This window comes from Oryza glaberrima, chromosome 12 (genome assembly GCF_000147395.1).
Source record: "Oryza glaberrima chromosome 12, OglaRS2, whole genome shotgun sequence".
Classification (NCBI taxonomy): domain Eukaryota; kingdom Viridiplantae; phylum Streptophyta; class Magnoliopsida; order Poales; family Poaceae; genus Oryza; species Oryza glaberrima.
In genome coordinates this window covers 24926713-24942732 of record NC_068337.1, presented here as the reverse complement: position 1 = coordinate 24942732, position 16020 = coordinate 24926713, and the positions used below count along the sequence as shown (strand labels likewise).

General features: G+C 45.8%; 2 protein-coding genes across 2 annotated transcripts; both read right to left on the bottom strand.

Annotated features, from left to right (window-relative positions):
- Window positions 1-82: 82 nt before the first annotated feature.
- Window positions 83-6858, bottom strand: LOC127757383 (carotenoid 9,10(9',10')-cleavage dioxygenase). The gene is made up of 14 exons (XM_052282882.1): window positions 6347-6858; window positions 5551-5621; window positions 5229-5243; window positions 4493-4604; window positions 3463-3562; window positions 3261-3323; window positions 2579-2689; window positions 2308-2492; window positions 1757-1895; window positions 1406-1523; window positions 1228-1329; window positions 737-991; window positions 469-580; window positions 83-307 (listed from the first exon to the last, which is right to left on the bottom strand). The coding sequence occupies exons 1-14, from the start codon at window positions 6557-6559 to the stop codon at window positions 281-283; spliced, it is 1623 nt and encodes a 540-aa protein (XP_052138842.1). The 5' UTR covers window positions 6560-6858; the 3' UTR covers window positions 83-280.
- Window positions 6859-7230: 372 nt separating this feature from the next.
- Window positions 7231-10139, bottom strand: LOC127757718 (cation/H(+) antiporter 28). The gene has a single exon (XM_052283284.1). The coding sequence runs from the start codon at window positions 9966-9968 to the stop codon at window positions 7491-7493; it is 2478 nt and encodes an 825-aa protein (XP_052139244.1). The 5' UTR covers window positions 9969-10139; the 3' UTR covers window positions 7231-7490.
- Between the last annotated feature and the right edge of the window lie 5881 nt (window positions 10140-16020).

The following is a 16020-nucleotide window of genomic DNA, read 5'->3' as shown; positions in this document are numbered from 1 at the left end:
AACATGTTTAAAAAAGTCAACGGCGTTAAATATTTTAGGATGGAGGGAATATATTCGTTAATTGCTCCTCATGCGTGCATATACACTACTACTCCCGATGACGCACACGCACAGAGATATATAATAGTAATTGTTCAATTCGAGTTAAACATATATTTACCTTAAGCCAATTATTTCACCGAGTAAGAGGATACACATGTACATTCATATGTATATATCATTTCCCTCCGACTAAAATATAACAAGTTACTGTAGGATGTATGCAGTCCGCTGTCACTTGTCACGCTGATTGTTTTGCCAGTTGTTCCTGTCAAAGGGCAAATTAACCATATCACATCATATTCATATTCACATAGAATCGCCCAAATTGAAGACCAGAGAAAACGGAAAGTGTATGAGCTCAAAACAATTTAAAGTCTTCTCTATATATATCTACATAGGTACATACAATTCGAATGGTTTTCGTACCTCGTTTATAAAGAAAGCATGGAATCCGTAGGGAACTCGGCTTGGTAGCTGAACAACTGCCACCGGATCAGCAGACATTGTCTTTGCATCAATCACATTGACTTCAGATTTCCTACACCAACGACACAAAACAAATTTGATAGTGTAAACTATAAAAATTGGAGAGCAACAGATGGGCATGCATGTTTTGTATCAGACTACAGCAACTAACATACAACATACACGCATGGAGCAGTTAATTGGTAGGGAAGGAAAAGATAATGAGTACCCTGTATTCTCGTCGTGGACAAAGAATATCAAATAACCATCATCTTCTTCTCCAGATACACCGGGTTCCTTAGGCACAAAAATTGCCTCGGACCCGAATCTACCAGGTCCCAAGTCAAATATTCCTCTCACATTTCCCCCCACTTCAAGTTGTTTCTTGCCACTGATCTCCGGTTCAGCATGTAGATCAAATTTTATAATGCCTGCTACCTTCGCTATGCTGTTTAGAATAGCGCAATACACATACCGCTGCTTTCTGTTTTCACCAAATTTGCACGTTAGAAGCATGTGAGTCAAGTGATTCAGGAAGCAGCCAAGTCTAAGTTCTCTATAATGCTGACTTTCGTATATAGTGCTTGATATATATATATGGCCATCATCAAATCACCGACAAAACAGAAATGAACAATGCAGCTGATATGAACAGGTTGCCCATGATTTCCTAGAGAAGAATCATTACTTATTGAAGTTGAGACTTCCACTAAAAGTTACCTGCCAGTGTAGCTCTCATTAATTCGAGGAAAATCTACAGCAGAAACAGATAGTTGCTTTTGTGAAGCAGCACCGGTTTTCATGTTGAATCTCATCTCATACCTAAGTATATATATAACACTGGGTCAAGCATTTCATTTCTTGGAATTTAAATGGCGACTGAATTGTAGGTACATACAGCTCATTCCCAAAGTTCTCGAGATTGTCGCTTTGGTAACCGTTCACCTTGTCCAAGTCAGGATTCCCCAAGCGGCAGGTAATTAGGATAACTTCGTCACCCTCTTCCCAAGCATTAGCTGTAACAAGAGAGAATTCTAATGAGCAGATAACTTAGAACAGCATGAGATGAAATACTGATATCTTCTAGTTCCCTTTTTTTAACTCTATGTTTTTGGTTTTATGTTCTCACATTCCTAGCAAAGCACCCTTTGGAAGGCCAAGACAAATTTGTCGTTACAGTTATTCATCATCATGTCCAATGTACAAAATGTTGTACATGTGAAGTTCAAGAAGGTTACCAATGGCATACCATTGTGGAATATGAAGCAGTTGGGAAGTTCAAACCATCTGATGTTTGTGTCATCCTTTTCATAACGTTGGAGTATACCAAAACGAGCTTTCTTTGTAGGATCAAACTTGTAGATAAACTCACCATTCTTCACCATTTCCTTATAAAATGATGGGACAGGGCAAGAGTCAAATTATGAAGAGGTTTTGATATCATTTATCAAATGCTTCAATGAACACAAGTGCTACCCTCTGCAGCATATATTGACTAGGTATTCTTGAACGGAATGCATACATATGGAGTATTCATCATGGAAATCTTAAGAAAAAACAACGGATGTTCCCTTAGGATTCTAAAACCAGCAAACCACTATAAAGGTATGTGTATTAACAAGTAACAATCTGTACATGCTGAAACAGTATCCTATGGTTTGGTCAATGTTCTTCGGTTAGAATAAAGCACTGCAAACTGTACTATGATTGTTTATTGACGTAGTAAAATAAGGGGCAGAAAAAAAAAGTCTGTTAATGACCTTGGCCACAAATTGCTAGACAAGCAAAAACACCACTTACCTTTGGTCGGAACAACAGAGGAAGGTCCATGAAAATAGAATAATTCTCTGTAATGGCAAAGTCGTGCATCATTACAGATTCTGGAATTGTTATTGGCACAGGATCAAGCATGGCTCCATCCTTGGTAATGACCCGGTATGTACAGTAAGGAGGTTCATGCGAATATCCAAAAGCGAACATTTCGTCTGAAAGACCAGTAAATAAAACCTTTTAACACAATTACGATAAACAATAGGGAAAGCAAGAAATAACATGAGTTAATGTTGTGTACCTGTAAATGGATCGACCTTTGGATGAGCAGTGAAAGAGTGTTTCAACCGTTTGTCGTAATCCAACAATCCAAGAGTTTGCAAGTCTCCATCTTCAAGGACCTTAACAACATCTGAAAACGAACGCAGAAACAAGAGTTTCACAGTTGCAAAAATATTTATTTTACAATTTACATAGATCTAAATCTAAAATAAAAATCAGCTGGCATGCAGAACTGTTCATGAGAAACAAAATAAATTTCCTATGATGGTATATGAAATCGACCACATATAACATATTGTGATAGTCTGACACGATAATCATGCATAGTGCAATGCAATATTCATAAGCCAATAATCATTTGGAAATGCTTTGTACTGTTGTAAAAATCTCAAGTGATTGATTCCTTTGCTATTCTTATGATATTGGATATGAAACAGGTAGATTTTCTCCTAGCTTGGGGGGGGGGGGGGGGGGGATTTTGCCATTTTCCATTTACACAAAAGTAAGCTGCCAACCTGGTCGCGTTTGTCAAAAATAAAGGATCGTGCTGTTGAATTTCCAGTGGCATGTGTAGTGGCTATAGAAAAATGTAGTATTAACGTTTTAAGCTAGATGTGAAAATACCACACTGGGTCTAGCTATATCCATGTTTAGTCACAACTTTCCCAACTAGCCATTACCATTATGGGATGAGAACTTACAGGGCTTATCTGCCTCTGACAGGGCCATAAGTTTACCATGGTGATAGATAAGTGCAGTATTAGCTGAAAAAACAAAGTCACCAAATCAATAAAATGGTGTTACACCAAATGGTCGTGAAAAAAAATGACAACATGCAGTGCAGAAAATCGTCCTGCTTTTAAACATGATATTTGAATAGGTTCTGCATAAGATAAAAATAACCTGTCCCATGTCCATATGTAAAATCCAATACTTTGAGTTTTTTCCGGAGTTGTTGCATTTGGACCATAAACAATCCAAAAAATCCCTTCAGGTCTCCAATCTGTAAAATGTAAGAATCGGGTAAAAAAAGCACATGCATGTATTACTGATTGTCAATGGCCATAAAAGAGCTGGAGAGTTAGGATTTAGAAGTAGTTATCAACAGGACTTGAATTTTCTAATGGTACATTTAAGGATGATCATGAAGTTACATTGATGTCACCGTAGGTCAACTATATAGTCAGGCAGTTAGTGTAGAAGCAAAGAAACTAAGAGGACATAAATAAAGTGAGGTCCCTATGACTATACGACAAGTTCAAAGCTGATATGCATATGAAATCAACAAAAATTCGACACTGCAATCCAACATGCAAGCACAGAGAGATCTGTGAGAAAACCGAGAACCAAAAATATGCTGAAGAAAATCATGCTGGGTAAGGTATGTCGCTAAGAAGCAGCAGTAAACTGAGGCCCTGTTTAGTTCCCATGCAAAAACTTTTCACCCTGTCACATCGAATGTTTGGACACATGCATGGAGTATTAAATATAGACAAAATAAAAAAACTAATTACACAGATTGCGTGTAAATTGCGAGACGAATCTTTTAAGCCTAATTGCTCCATGATTTGACAATGTGGTGCTAGAGTAAACATTTGCTAATGACGGATTAATTAGGCATAATAAATTCGTCTTGCAGTTTACAGGCGGAATCTGTAATTTGTTTTGTTATTAGTCTACGTTTAATACTTCAAATGTGTGTCCGTATATCCAATGTGACGCCAAAACTTTTCACCCCTGGATCTAAGCATAGCCTGATTACAAAAAATCTGAAGATTAAGTTAAATTGAGAAACTTATGTACAAACTAGAAAAGTCACACTCGCCAACAAGCTAAACAGAATACATTTTGGAGCTGTAGTCAAGAAAATACTACAGTAACAATCGATTAATTGCAAAGACATGAGAATGTCTAATCAAACAATTGAAGTTACCTTCATAAACTTTGCTCCACCAAAATACTCTTCTTGCTTGAGACGAGAAGTCTTCACATATCTCGACACATAGGTAGCTTTCCCATCTTTGATACGCATCGCATGGATCATTCTGTAAGAAACAAAGTTATGCACATTTTGAAATCTTATTTTTCCACGCACGTGCCCTTGTTAAACTCCTATTTTCACTTCCAGAAAATAAAAAAAAAGAACACATTTTGATCATGTTTGCAAATATGTTGTAAAACTATGAGGTACTGTTAATATGTCACCAAAACATTAAAATTTAGAAGTACTATAAGTGCCGCAAAATGGCAATACATAGCGTCAAATATGCCCATAAAACCATGAAGATATATAACGTGTAAGATCTGCATCAAAGAACGATTTTGCCATATCTGCTCTGAAGATCAGAATGTTCTGTGTGCAAATCTGTCAGTCTGACACTGTATCTTTAAACAGTAGAGGAAAAAAATTGCTTTAAACAATGGATTACAATATACATGCGAAAATTAAATTCTAAGAAACACTACATGGAACAATAGATTTTATCATGTAGACTCTTATTGGAAAGAAAAAACTCCAATTTAGGGGCAGACAGTAAGACCTTAGTCAACTGCTAAAGAAGTGGATAATGCAATAATTATCTGGGAATTAAATGTATAAGCTAGAGAGAAGCAGATATGTATGCCGTTAAGGATATGCATCTGACCACAGAGAGGCTAATATGACATACCCATCTCCATCAAACCTGTGGAAACAAACAGAGAATATGAAATCAATTAAACACGTTATGCACAGATATTGGAAGCAACAGGCCAACAGGTATGAGGATATGTATTTTGTGTTTTAGAAAATAGAGTACAATTGTCCCTTATATGTGCATCAAAGCAGAGGCATAAATGCAAACCCATATGGATGACAATTTAAAATCTGTACAGTTTGTTTTTGTTTGGACGCACTAATGAAAACAAGATGGCAATCCTTACAATAATGTCTTTTTAAGAGAAAGGAAAATTGTGATGAAGCTAGAGAGAGAGAGAGAGAGGGGTTAATACCAATGATAGCCAGCGACAGGGACAAACTTTGGATTGGGTCCTACCCTGACAAATTCTCCATTCAAGCACTCCTGTGGAAAACCAAAGACGGGTCAGTGAGAAGGTGAAAGCAAAAAAGAGGAGGCCGCATACATGATCTTGATGAGTGCCTAATGAACAGTTTGTAGAGGTAGTGTTGAAACACAGTTGTCATTGTGAAAGACAGAATGTTTGATCGCTTCCACCATAGAGGTTGTTGTTGCATAATTTTTGATAAAGAGATTTTGGTGGTCAAAATGGTTCCTAGGTGTCATCTTAGTGCAGAGATGAATAGGCGAAGAAAAAACATGAATGAATGAATAGGGTACAGGAGAAGAGAAGGGGAGAGCAGGGGTAATGGAAGATGTCAGTTTGAGTGTTACTACATGCATAGTGATGAGAAGGAGAGATGGAAAAATTTAGTGTTGGTAGTGTACATAAATTGGCGTTGACTAGTACTAGTATGTGGTGTGGTGCATTAATTGGCGTTGACTAGTGAGACTGTTCATCGTATATATGATACCCAAACAAACCATTGGAAAGGACAATCTGGAGTGTATTTTAATCTCTTTTGTTGAGGCGACAAAGATTTGAGCTATGGGCAGTACAGGAGGAAGAAAGGGGGAGAAATTTCTTCTCCTCCTTTTTTTCGTTTCTTTCAGATACTACCAAGTAGAGTGGAGTACTACATAATAAGAAGCAGGCAAGGCAAGCAGATGGAAGTAGTAGTGTTTATGAATGAAAAGAAAAAGAGGAGGATAGGATAGGGGAGGTGTACGGGGAGGTGGCCGCGGACGGGGAGGGCCGGGGCCGGCGGGGTCTCGTGGTGGACGGGGGCGAAGTTGCCGGAGAGCCAGTAGAGCGGCTTGGAGGCGTCGTGGCCGAGGCGGACGGCGGCGCGCTCCAGCAGATCGAGCGCCCAGGAGGCGAGGCCCCTGCGAGGGCGCGGCTCCGGCAGCAGCAGCACCTCATCGCCATCGCCGCCTCCCATACTCCTATCCTATGGCCTATGGGTATGGGGGATTGAATTGAATTGCAAACTAGTACTCTCTATCCTACGACGACGATGGAATCTATCAATGGCAGGCAGGCAGCAGGCCGGCCGGCGGATGGAATCCAACGGGGAATACTATATACTAGTAGTAGTGTTCGTCTCTTTTGGTGCGTCTGCTTCTGCTTACACTACTGCACACGACATGAGTATGTAATGTACTAATCTAGTACGTACTGTACGTGTCTACCTCACATTCACATTGGCTGAGGTCTGTCTAGCGCCTCACCCACCCACACACATCCGTTGCTTCTCTACTTGTACTAGTACAAGTCAGCCCTGCCAATCGAGTTGCTCCTCTACTGCCGCGTTCCCCTTCCATTAACCACTCAGCTGTACTACTAGATTAACCTTCTTGTGGCTCACATATTTACTCATTCTTATTTTCCTTTTCTTTTTCCGAACGGTGCGGTATAGTTGTTATCGTCATCACTCCATCACCCTTATATTACGACCGCGTGGCTTAAGCGCATGAATTAATAGTGGTACTATTTTATACCCACATCTCTCTCTCTCTCTCTCTCGATTGTATAAGTTGAATTTAAACTTGATTTTTGATTTTCAAAAGCACTGGTAGTTTGATACAACGTACACAACTCTGAATTAAGGCCCTCTATTCAAACTTGAAAATGATGAACTTTGCCACCTTCTCTAGGTATGACATATGTACGACTCTTTTGTATGTATACAAGGGATCGAGCTAGGTTTGCTTAACTGGAAGTATTTAAGCTTCTAATTACATTTACTCCTCCAAAAACAGGCATATATAAATGTAAGTTAGGTAAGTATATGGGTTGCAATTAGTAATAAGCTAATGAAGAGGAAGAGGGAGGTAGGGGTAATGAAAATAGAAGGAGTATATGGGAAAGAATTACAAAGGCATGAACTCCTCGTCGATGACCTTGTAGTGCTTCTTGGCGTCGTACTGCTGGACGATGAGGACGGAGGCGGTGGAGGAGAAATCGGAGGAGGCGAGGATGTCGCCGACGGGGCCCAGCTCAAGGCACTCCGCCCACTCCTCCAAACCCTCCGTCAGCACAGACCGGCGGTCGCTGCCCCGGCCGACGACGAACAGACGGTACTCCGCCTGCAGCGCCCGCAGCACCGCCACCAGCTCCGCCCCGTCGCCGACGTGCTTCTCCATGTACCCGATGGCCTTGCTGCCGGCCACGTGCTTCCGGTAGAACTCCGCGAAGAACTTGTCGTCCACCTGCGCCTGCACCTCCTCCTGCCCCAGCACTGACGACGCCGAGGAGGAGGACGACGCCCCCGCACGGCGGCTACTCTTGGACGACTCGAACAGGCTGGTCCGCGCCCGCGCCCTCGCCTGCGCCGTGGCGTTCTGCACCACCCGCAGCGCCGTGAGCCGGACGCTGGCGTGCTTGGACATGAAGGAGGCGAGCGTGAGTGCCTCCCGGTCGTCGGCGCCCCCGATGAAGACCACCACGACGCCCTGCGACTGCGACTGCGACGCGGCGGCATCGACGTGGCGGTGGCGGTCCACCAGGATGCCGACGGAGCACGGCGCCAGCTGCAGCACCTTCTGGTTGACGAGGCGGAAGCCCAAGGGGCGGGGGGGCTCCATGTCCATGGCCCCCCCATCATCCTCACGCCGCTGCCTCTTGTGGAAGGGCAACAGCACCAGCGCCGCCATGGCCTCCTCCGCGCAGATGCAGATGTCGCTGTGCATGTCCGTGAACGACGACAGCGCAAGCACCCTCCGCACCCTCACCGCGCCATCATCCCCCTGGTACGCGTCCAGCGCCTCCCCGATCTGCTTCCGCATCTCCGACACCTCCTCGTCCACCACCGTCACGCCGTCGAACCCGCCGCCCTTGACGATGGCCGCCGCCGTCTGGTCCGTCAGCTGCACCATGTCCACCGCGTACACCGCCAGCTCCCCGTTCCCGCCGCCCCACCGCAGCGCCTCCATCAGGAACGCCAGCGTCGCCACGTCCTGGGGCCCCTGCAGCCCCACCACCAGGCGGAGCTCCGTCGCCGGGTCGTGGTGCTGCAGCCCCATCAGCCGCCACTGCACGCTCCGCCGCGCCCACGACGCGATCGCCATCCCCACCATCGGCGTCGTCGCCACGTTCACCGCCACCATGAAGATGATGGCCATGAACGACTTGTCCGTGATGATGCCGGCCTCGAACGCCGCCAGCGCGCAGTACACGTGGAAGTACCCCTTCACGTTGAGGAGCAGACCCAGGGCGAGCGCCTCCAGCCAGCCCAGCCCCCGGAGCAGGCCGGCGGCGGCGCACCCCACCAGCTTGCCCAGCGTGCCCATGGCGGTGACGAACAGCACCTTCCACCAGGGGAAGGGGAGCTCCATCACGTAGACGCGGAAGCCCTGGTCCTTGCGGAGCCCCGCCGCCTCGATGTCGTCGGTGGTCTGGCGGAGCGAGAGGCAGACGTGGGCGACGTAGAGCGGGAGGACGAAGGAGCTGAGCACCAGGTTGATCTTGCTCACCAGCAGCCGCGACACCCTCCCCTCGCTGGGGAACGCCAGCCCCACCAGGAAGGCCGCCATGTTCACGTCCAGCCGCAGCGCGGAGGTGAACCAGCACAGCGTCGCCGCCACCAGCGCCACCAGCGACAGGTCGAAGCCCCGCATGCGGCGCCCCTCCGGGTTGCGCCCGTCCACCCACTCCGCCATGGCCCTCGACACCAGGCCCGACATGAGGACCACGGCCAGGACCGCGGCGGTGAGCGCCGGCTGCGCCAGGGGCGAGGCGGCCCCCTCGGTGCCGGTGTCGCGCCAGATCATGCTGCCGATGGCGATGAGCATGGTGGTGAGCATGTCGGAGGCGATGCCTGCGCCGACGGCGAGGCGGCCGACGGCGGTCTTGGCGATCTTGAGGTCGGTGGCGAGGCGGGTGAGGACCGAGGAGGCGGTGTTGGCGAGGGCGGCGGCGAGGGCGAGGAAGGCGCGGAGGGAGTTCTCGTGGACGATGCCGGAGGTGGGGCGCATGATGGGGGCGTGGAAGAGCGTGACGAGGACGGCGGTGGAGAAGATGCCGGCGTAGGCGACGGCGGCGTCGGCGGTGGGGGCGTCGAGGAGCGCGGAGGGGTCCATCTCGACGCCGAGGGCGAAGAGGTAGGGCGCGAAGACGAAGCCGCCGATCTTGCCGAAGACGAGGTTGATGGCGTTGGTGAGCGAGAGCACGCGGAACTGGGCGAGGACGATGCCGAGCAGCAGGTCGGAGAAGATGCGCGGTTGGTACAGCTTTCGGAGGAGAGCGTACAGGATCTTGCTGGTCACCAGGATCACGCCGAACTCGAACAGGATGGTGTTGTAATTCGCCGACAATATGCTGCTTGTCATTGAGCAATCCATTCCTCCCATCGATTACTATTGATCTTGATCGATCTTCAATTCAATTCATTGCAATTAATCCGGCAGATGAATTATATATTGAATATACATGCATGCACGGATCAGATCGGATTCAAATTAATTCAATCAAATCAAATCAAATCAAAGGGGTACGTGCATTGCATTGCATTGCATGCACAAATTTCCTATCTCCATGGCTGCAATGCATGCATCAACACTCCACAAGCTCATGAAACAGGGGTCTTTGGTAGGGAGCATTTTGCGGCCTTCTCTTTCCTAGTACATATATATAGGAATATTATTAGTCCCGTCTTTAACTTCTTCCACATTCCTCTATCTCCTCTCAACTCTCAACTCAACTCATCCCTAGCGAGAGCTCATCCACTTAATTACGACCGTTGAAGAGCAGTGGACCTTGTCTTTCACCTCTTAGCTAGGCTACTACTTTTTAAGATGAGAAATTAAGGAGACAACAAATTAATTAAGCTCTATATAAACATAAGCATTTACTATTTACCAAAACATTTTTATTATGCTTTCCTTTCCCCACCATCATATAGTAAACTTTTATTCTATAAACACAAAGAACCGATGTTGAGCTTAACATGAACGTTTTATTCTAGCAAAGTTATGAGACTGATACACTAGTGGAGAAACCCTTTGTAGTCCCGGTTTGTAACCCCCCTTTAGTCCCGGGTGAAATAACCGGGACTAAAGATCGAGCTGACCTTTTTTTTTGCATGGCCCTGTTGCTGCATGGTTTATATATATATATATAAACCATGCATATATATGTTTCAATACATATATGCATACATATATATATATATATATATATATATATATTATATTATATTATATGTATATATGGTTCAGTACATATGTACATGCATAATATATATGTATTTATACATATATATGTTATGCAAATGCATATGTATATATATACATATATATATATATATATATATATATATATATATATATATATATATATGACCAAAATATATTTACATTATAGAAAATGTGTACACATGCATATATAGAAACATATGTAGTCATGTATTAATTACAATCCATTATATGTCCTAGCTAGCTACGATTTCGACGTAGTAGTAGTAGTACTCGCTGCTAGCTCAGAAGCTAAGGACCGGTGAATTGTGTTTCCGTCGTAGTAGAATTCACCCTTGGGATCAAGGATTTCTTCGTTGATGAATCCCATCAGTTGTTCTTGAACCGCCGCGATAAATTCCTTGTGTGTGGTCAGGTTATCCCTCATGCAAATAAACTATATGAATGTATGAAATTGATTAGTAATTAAACAAGAAATCGTTATGTAATAAAATTTTGAATTTATTTGTACGTACATCGAGCTCTCTTGTGGTGATGATTTGGTCTGCAAGGCAGTGGCAATACTCGCACACGTAGTAGCCGCACAAGTTAGTTCCCTGCTTTTGCTTTGCGCACTACAAATAAATGACAAATTAACGGCGTGAGATCTAATTAATATACACTTGTATGTATTAATTTGAATCGGAGAAATATAAATGTAGAGCATGTGTACTCACAGGAAATTTGAACCTCCGCCTAAGTCTTTCTCTCCAGTTGCCGCGGACCAAATGACGGAACCGATACCAAGCCCTACATGGAGTTTAAAGATATGATTCGTAGTAGAAATAATTAACATAACAAGAATTTCTTAATTAACAGAGGAACTTATACCAGTACCTGTCTATAAGTTCGAAAACCTTGTCAAACGTAGACTCTTTTTTATCCATTGAGTCATATACGTTGACGGTGCAGGCCGACAGGTCGAAGAGTAAAAGCACCAAGTGGAATCTGCAATGTGCGTGGGATGCATTACATATGAAACACTTAGCAAGTTCGTACGGGAATGAAATTTGGTATGTAGGAAGACAGTAAAATTAAACTAACTCTGTGTTGTACGGCAACAGTATGAACGTCTTGTAATGCTACGCCTTCAGGAGATGGACGAGATTGTCCTTTGTTTCTTGTGGATATTGGTCGAGCATTGCGACGTTTACTCTCCGAGGGTCGATGAATCTAGTATCGAAAACCCTCTGCTGTCGGGCCCTTTGAATCTCCATTCTACAACGATAAAAGGGAGTATTTTATTTTATATAGTTTACTTATATACAAGGACCTAATTAATTAAAGGAGACGTAGTAATTAAGAAATATAACTGAACGATATACTTACAAAATCCAGCAACTCATAATAGAGACGTCGAGGGCGTCCAGCTGGTATACTTCATAGATTCCCTTGAAATTGATCCAGAGAATATCATCTCCTTGTAAGAAGTCCGGGTCCCTGATCCTCGCTCTGATCATCTCTCTACCGGTGGCGCTCATCTCCATGTACAGCTGATGGAACTTGTACATTTGTGTGGGTAGGGACTGCACCAGCTCGGGCTTGACAAGCGGTTTACCGAGTTCGTACATGTATTTCAATTCCGCCTTTTCTATTGGTTCAACTCCTAGCAATTGATCCGTAGTTAGACTGGTGTCAATAATAAATTCTTCTATCGTCATGTCTTCCCCGGTCACCAACGGCTCGATCTCCTGGTTTGGTTGCTCTCCAAGCTGAGGGACTGGTTTGGACTTTCCAGAAGATGCTTTCTTCAGCGTTCGCTCATAGTCCGATAGCTTGATGGCCTCCTTGACAGGTGCAGACATACCCCTAAAGAAGTTCCTGACACTGGGGTCTATAGGAATCTTCTTTTCTGGACTTTGAGGCTTGAATTGTCTCTTGACTTCTGATGCAACGTAAGCGTCAAGCTCCTCTTGCGTGCAATCGTACCCCGGGTCCTTGTTCTTGGCAGCGTCAACTTTCGCCTTCTTCGTTGCCCTTGTGTGGCCAGGCGGTGGAGCTGGGGGGGCCCTTGACTTTGAAGGTGCTAGAAGAGCTTACGGAGGAGTAGGTGTAGGAGCCCGAGGAGGAGTCGGTGCAGGATCCTGAGGAGGAGTCGGTGCTGGAGCCTGAGGTGGAGACGGTGCTGGCGGAGCATGAGGAGGAGACGGTGCAGGATCCTGAGGAGGAGATGGCGGAGCCGGAGGAGATGGTGCACGAGACGCCGCTTGTCGCCCAGGGAGGATGATGTACCGCCTGCGCCATAGAATAATGGCATGGCTTGTGTCTCGTAGATGCGTCTCACCGTCTCCTCCAGGGTAATCCAGCTCGAGGTCCTCGTACGCGCCTTCGACCAACTCAACTTCAACCTTCGAGTATCCTGCTGGAATCGGCCTGCAGTGGTAAGTACCTGAAGGGTCCGTTGGGATGGCCATGCCCGACGCCACCTTCATGTTGTGAGAGATTATTTATTAGTAATCAACATATATAAGCAGCAACTAGCGGAATGGCTAAATCTAAAATATATAAACTATGAGCTTACCTTTATTGATAAGTTCTTGTAAGGAATATGCAGCTCACATGGTGTCCGCTGAGTGATGTCATCAACGGGACAGGTTGATTCATCCTGTGTTTGCATGGCGTCCATGCTCTGTGATCCTACTGCCCCGTTGACACGCAGCTGCTACAGTTTCCTGACGGGCTCACCATTGCAGGAGGAATGGTCGGCTGGGGATCATGGGACCGATGTGCGGCCATGCGTTCATCAACCTTCCTTGCCACCTCCTCTTGCATTCTGAGTTCGTAGCTCAATACCCGGAACTCTAGATCTGCAATCTTCACCTCGGTATCTCTGTTGCTCCTCATCCGACTCCTGTACGTGTGGATGTCCTCCTTGAAACCAATCTTCCAAGGAATCACCCCTTTCCCTCGTGTTCGTCCTGGATGCTCTGGAGTTTGCAGGGCGAGTGTCAGCTCGTCCCTATCTCTGTCCGGTCGGAACGTGCCCTGAGAGGAGGCTTCCACTGCATCTGTTAGTCGTCGCACAGCCTCTCGTATCTGATCGCCGAAGACCAGTGAGCCATCAGCTGGGTTGAGCGTTCCACCGTGAGCATAGTACCAGAACTTCAATCGTTCCGGCCAATTGGCGGTTGCCGGTTCGATACCCCTCTCAATCAAGCTAGCCTCCATCTCCTCCCACTTCGGCATCACGACGCTATAGCCTCCTGACCCCAAGTGGTGATGGTACTTCTTCTTGGCGGCATTTTCTTTGTTTCTTTCCATCATCGCCTGCCCTTGTTCACCTGTCTTATATGCAACGAACTCATCCCAGTGATCCCTTAGCTTTGGGAATGTGTCGAAGTTCGGTGTCTGCCCCTTCAGGATATACTTCTGGTACAGATCTCCCTTGAAGCTCTGAAATTGCTCTGCCATTTTCTTCAGAGTCCACCTTTTCACTTTATCCTCTGTACCCGCAGGAAGGGTGAATGTCTCGAGCATTGTGGTCCACAGCATCTCTTTCTCCGAATCTGGGACAAAGCTCTCATGATCTCCGCGTGCCCTTGTTCTTCGCCAGTACACCGTACTGACAGGCACGTTATCCCGCACAACCCAACCGCTGTGACGTACATAGTTCTTGACGGCTTCGGCCGGGGCACTAGGACGTCCATCTTCTTCCACTTCCGTTATGATGTGCCGACCCTCAAGCTTCTTCGCTGCACCTCGTTGCCCGCGTGCCCTCTTCTGTCCAACGGAGGGTTGACTACCACTATCCTCCTCCTCCTGGTTCCCCTCCACATCCCTTTCCACGTGCCCCTGCTGGTTCCCCTCCGCATCCCTCTCCATATTCCCTTCCTCGTTCAAGTACTAGTTTGGATCCTCGTTCCCCTCTTCTTCATTCCAGTACTGGCTGCTTCCCTCCGCGATTGTATCGTACAATATCTGTTCCTCATCGCGGTCAGCCATCTGTTGATATAAGAAACATCTGCTAAGTCACGAGACATTTATGTTTTAACAATCTTAAGTCATGTATGCTAAGTGTAAATGTCGTACATTAGAACCCTACACAACCTTACGTGCTAAGTCTAATTACAAATCGTGATATAAGCTAAGTCTAGGTGACGTATATTATACAACCCTAGCTAGTAAATAATTATATACTAAGTCTAATTACAAATAAAATAATCTTATATTAAAACTCAAATAATATTACATGCTAAGACTAAAATAGTCATGTATATGCTAAGTGTTTCGTGCGCATATGCTAAGTCTAATTAAGACTACAATAGTCAATTGCTAGGAGTCGCACCAATTCCGTAGTCAATAATTACATACTAAGTATAATTTGCAATAAAATAATCTTATATTAAAACTCAAATAATATTAGAACACTACACAATCTTATATGCTAAGTCTAATTACAAGTCTAATATTCTTAATTGCATTACAAATATAACAATCATTTATATTATTACGTCACTTGCCTGCACGAATTCTTTCTAGGGCTAGTTCTTCCACTCCGGCTTGAGGGACGACTCCGACAACACGTCTTTTCTGCAAGATACAAAAAATATGAGGATAAATGTGAAGTCACATATATATATTGCATTTCACGTTCACGTTCGTTCACGTTCGTTCGCTCGTTCACGTTCCCTAGCTCGTTCACGTTCGTTCGCTCGTTCTCATTCACGTTCGTTCTCGTTCACATTCGTTGTCGTTCTAGTTCACGTTAATTCGTTCGATCGTTCTCGTTCTCGCTCTCGTTCATTCGATCGTTCTCGTTCTCGTTCACGTTCTCACGGCAACGTACGTTGACATGTTCGTTCTCGCTCTCGTTCGTTCGATCGTTCTCGTTCTCGTTCACGTTCTCGCGGCAACGTACGTTGACGTGTTCGTTCTCGTTCACGTGTTCGTTAACGGCGGTGTGGCGCAATCGGGCCGGCGCTTGGCGCGGCGGCGGCAGCGGCGGCGTGGCGTTGCATGCGGCAGCGGCGTTGCGCGGCGGTGAAGGCGGTGGCGTGGCGTGGCGGCGGCGGCGTTGCGCGCGCGGCGGCGAAGGCGGCGGCGTGGCGTGCCGGCGGCGGCGTGGCGCGGCGTCGTCGTGGCGCGGTGTCTCGTGGCGGGCGGCGTGACGGAGAGAGAGATCGAGATCGGAGATCGATGAAGGGAGAGGCGGCGGCGGCTCTCACCCCAG

What these genes read in the sequence shown, in the direction of transcription:
- LOC127757383 (XM_052282882.1), bottom strand. Translation starts at nt 6,559, where the DNA reads ATGGGAGGCGGCGATGGCGATGAGGTGCTGCTGCTGCCGGAGCCGCGC. An exon ending in CTGCTTCATATTCCACAATG is followed by an intron (nt 1,524 to 1,756) that starts GTATGCCATTGG and finishes CTCTTGTTACAG; the next exon opens with CTAATGCTTGGGAAGAGGGT. An exon ending in GAGAACTTTGGGAATGAGCT is followed by an intron (nt 1,330 to 1,405) that starts GTATGTACCTAC and finishes ATATATACTTAG; the next exon opens with GTATGAGATGAGATTCAACA.
- LOC127757718 (XM_052283284.1), bottom strand. Translation starts at nt 9,968, where the DNA reads ATGGGAGGAATGGATTGCTCAATGACAAGCAGCATATTGTCGGCGAAT.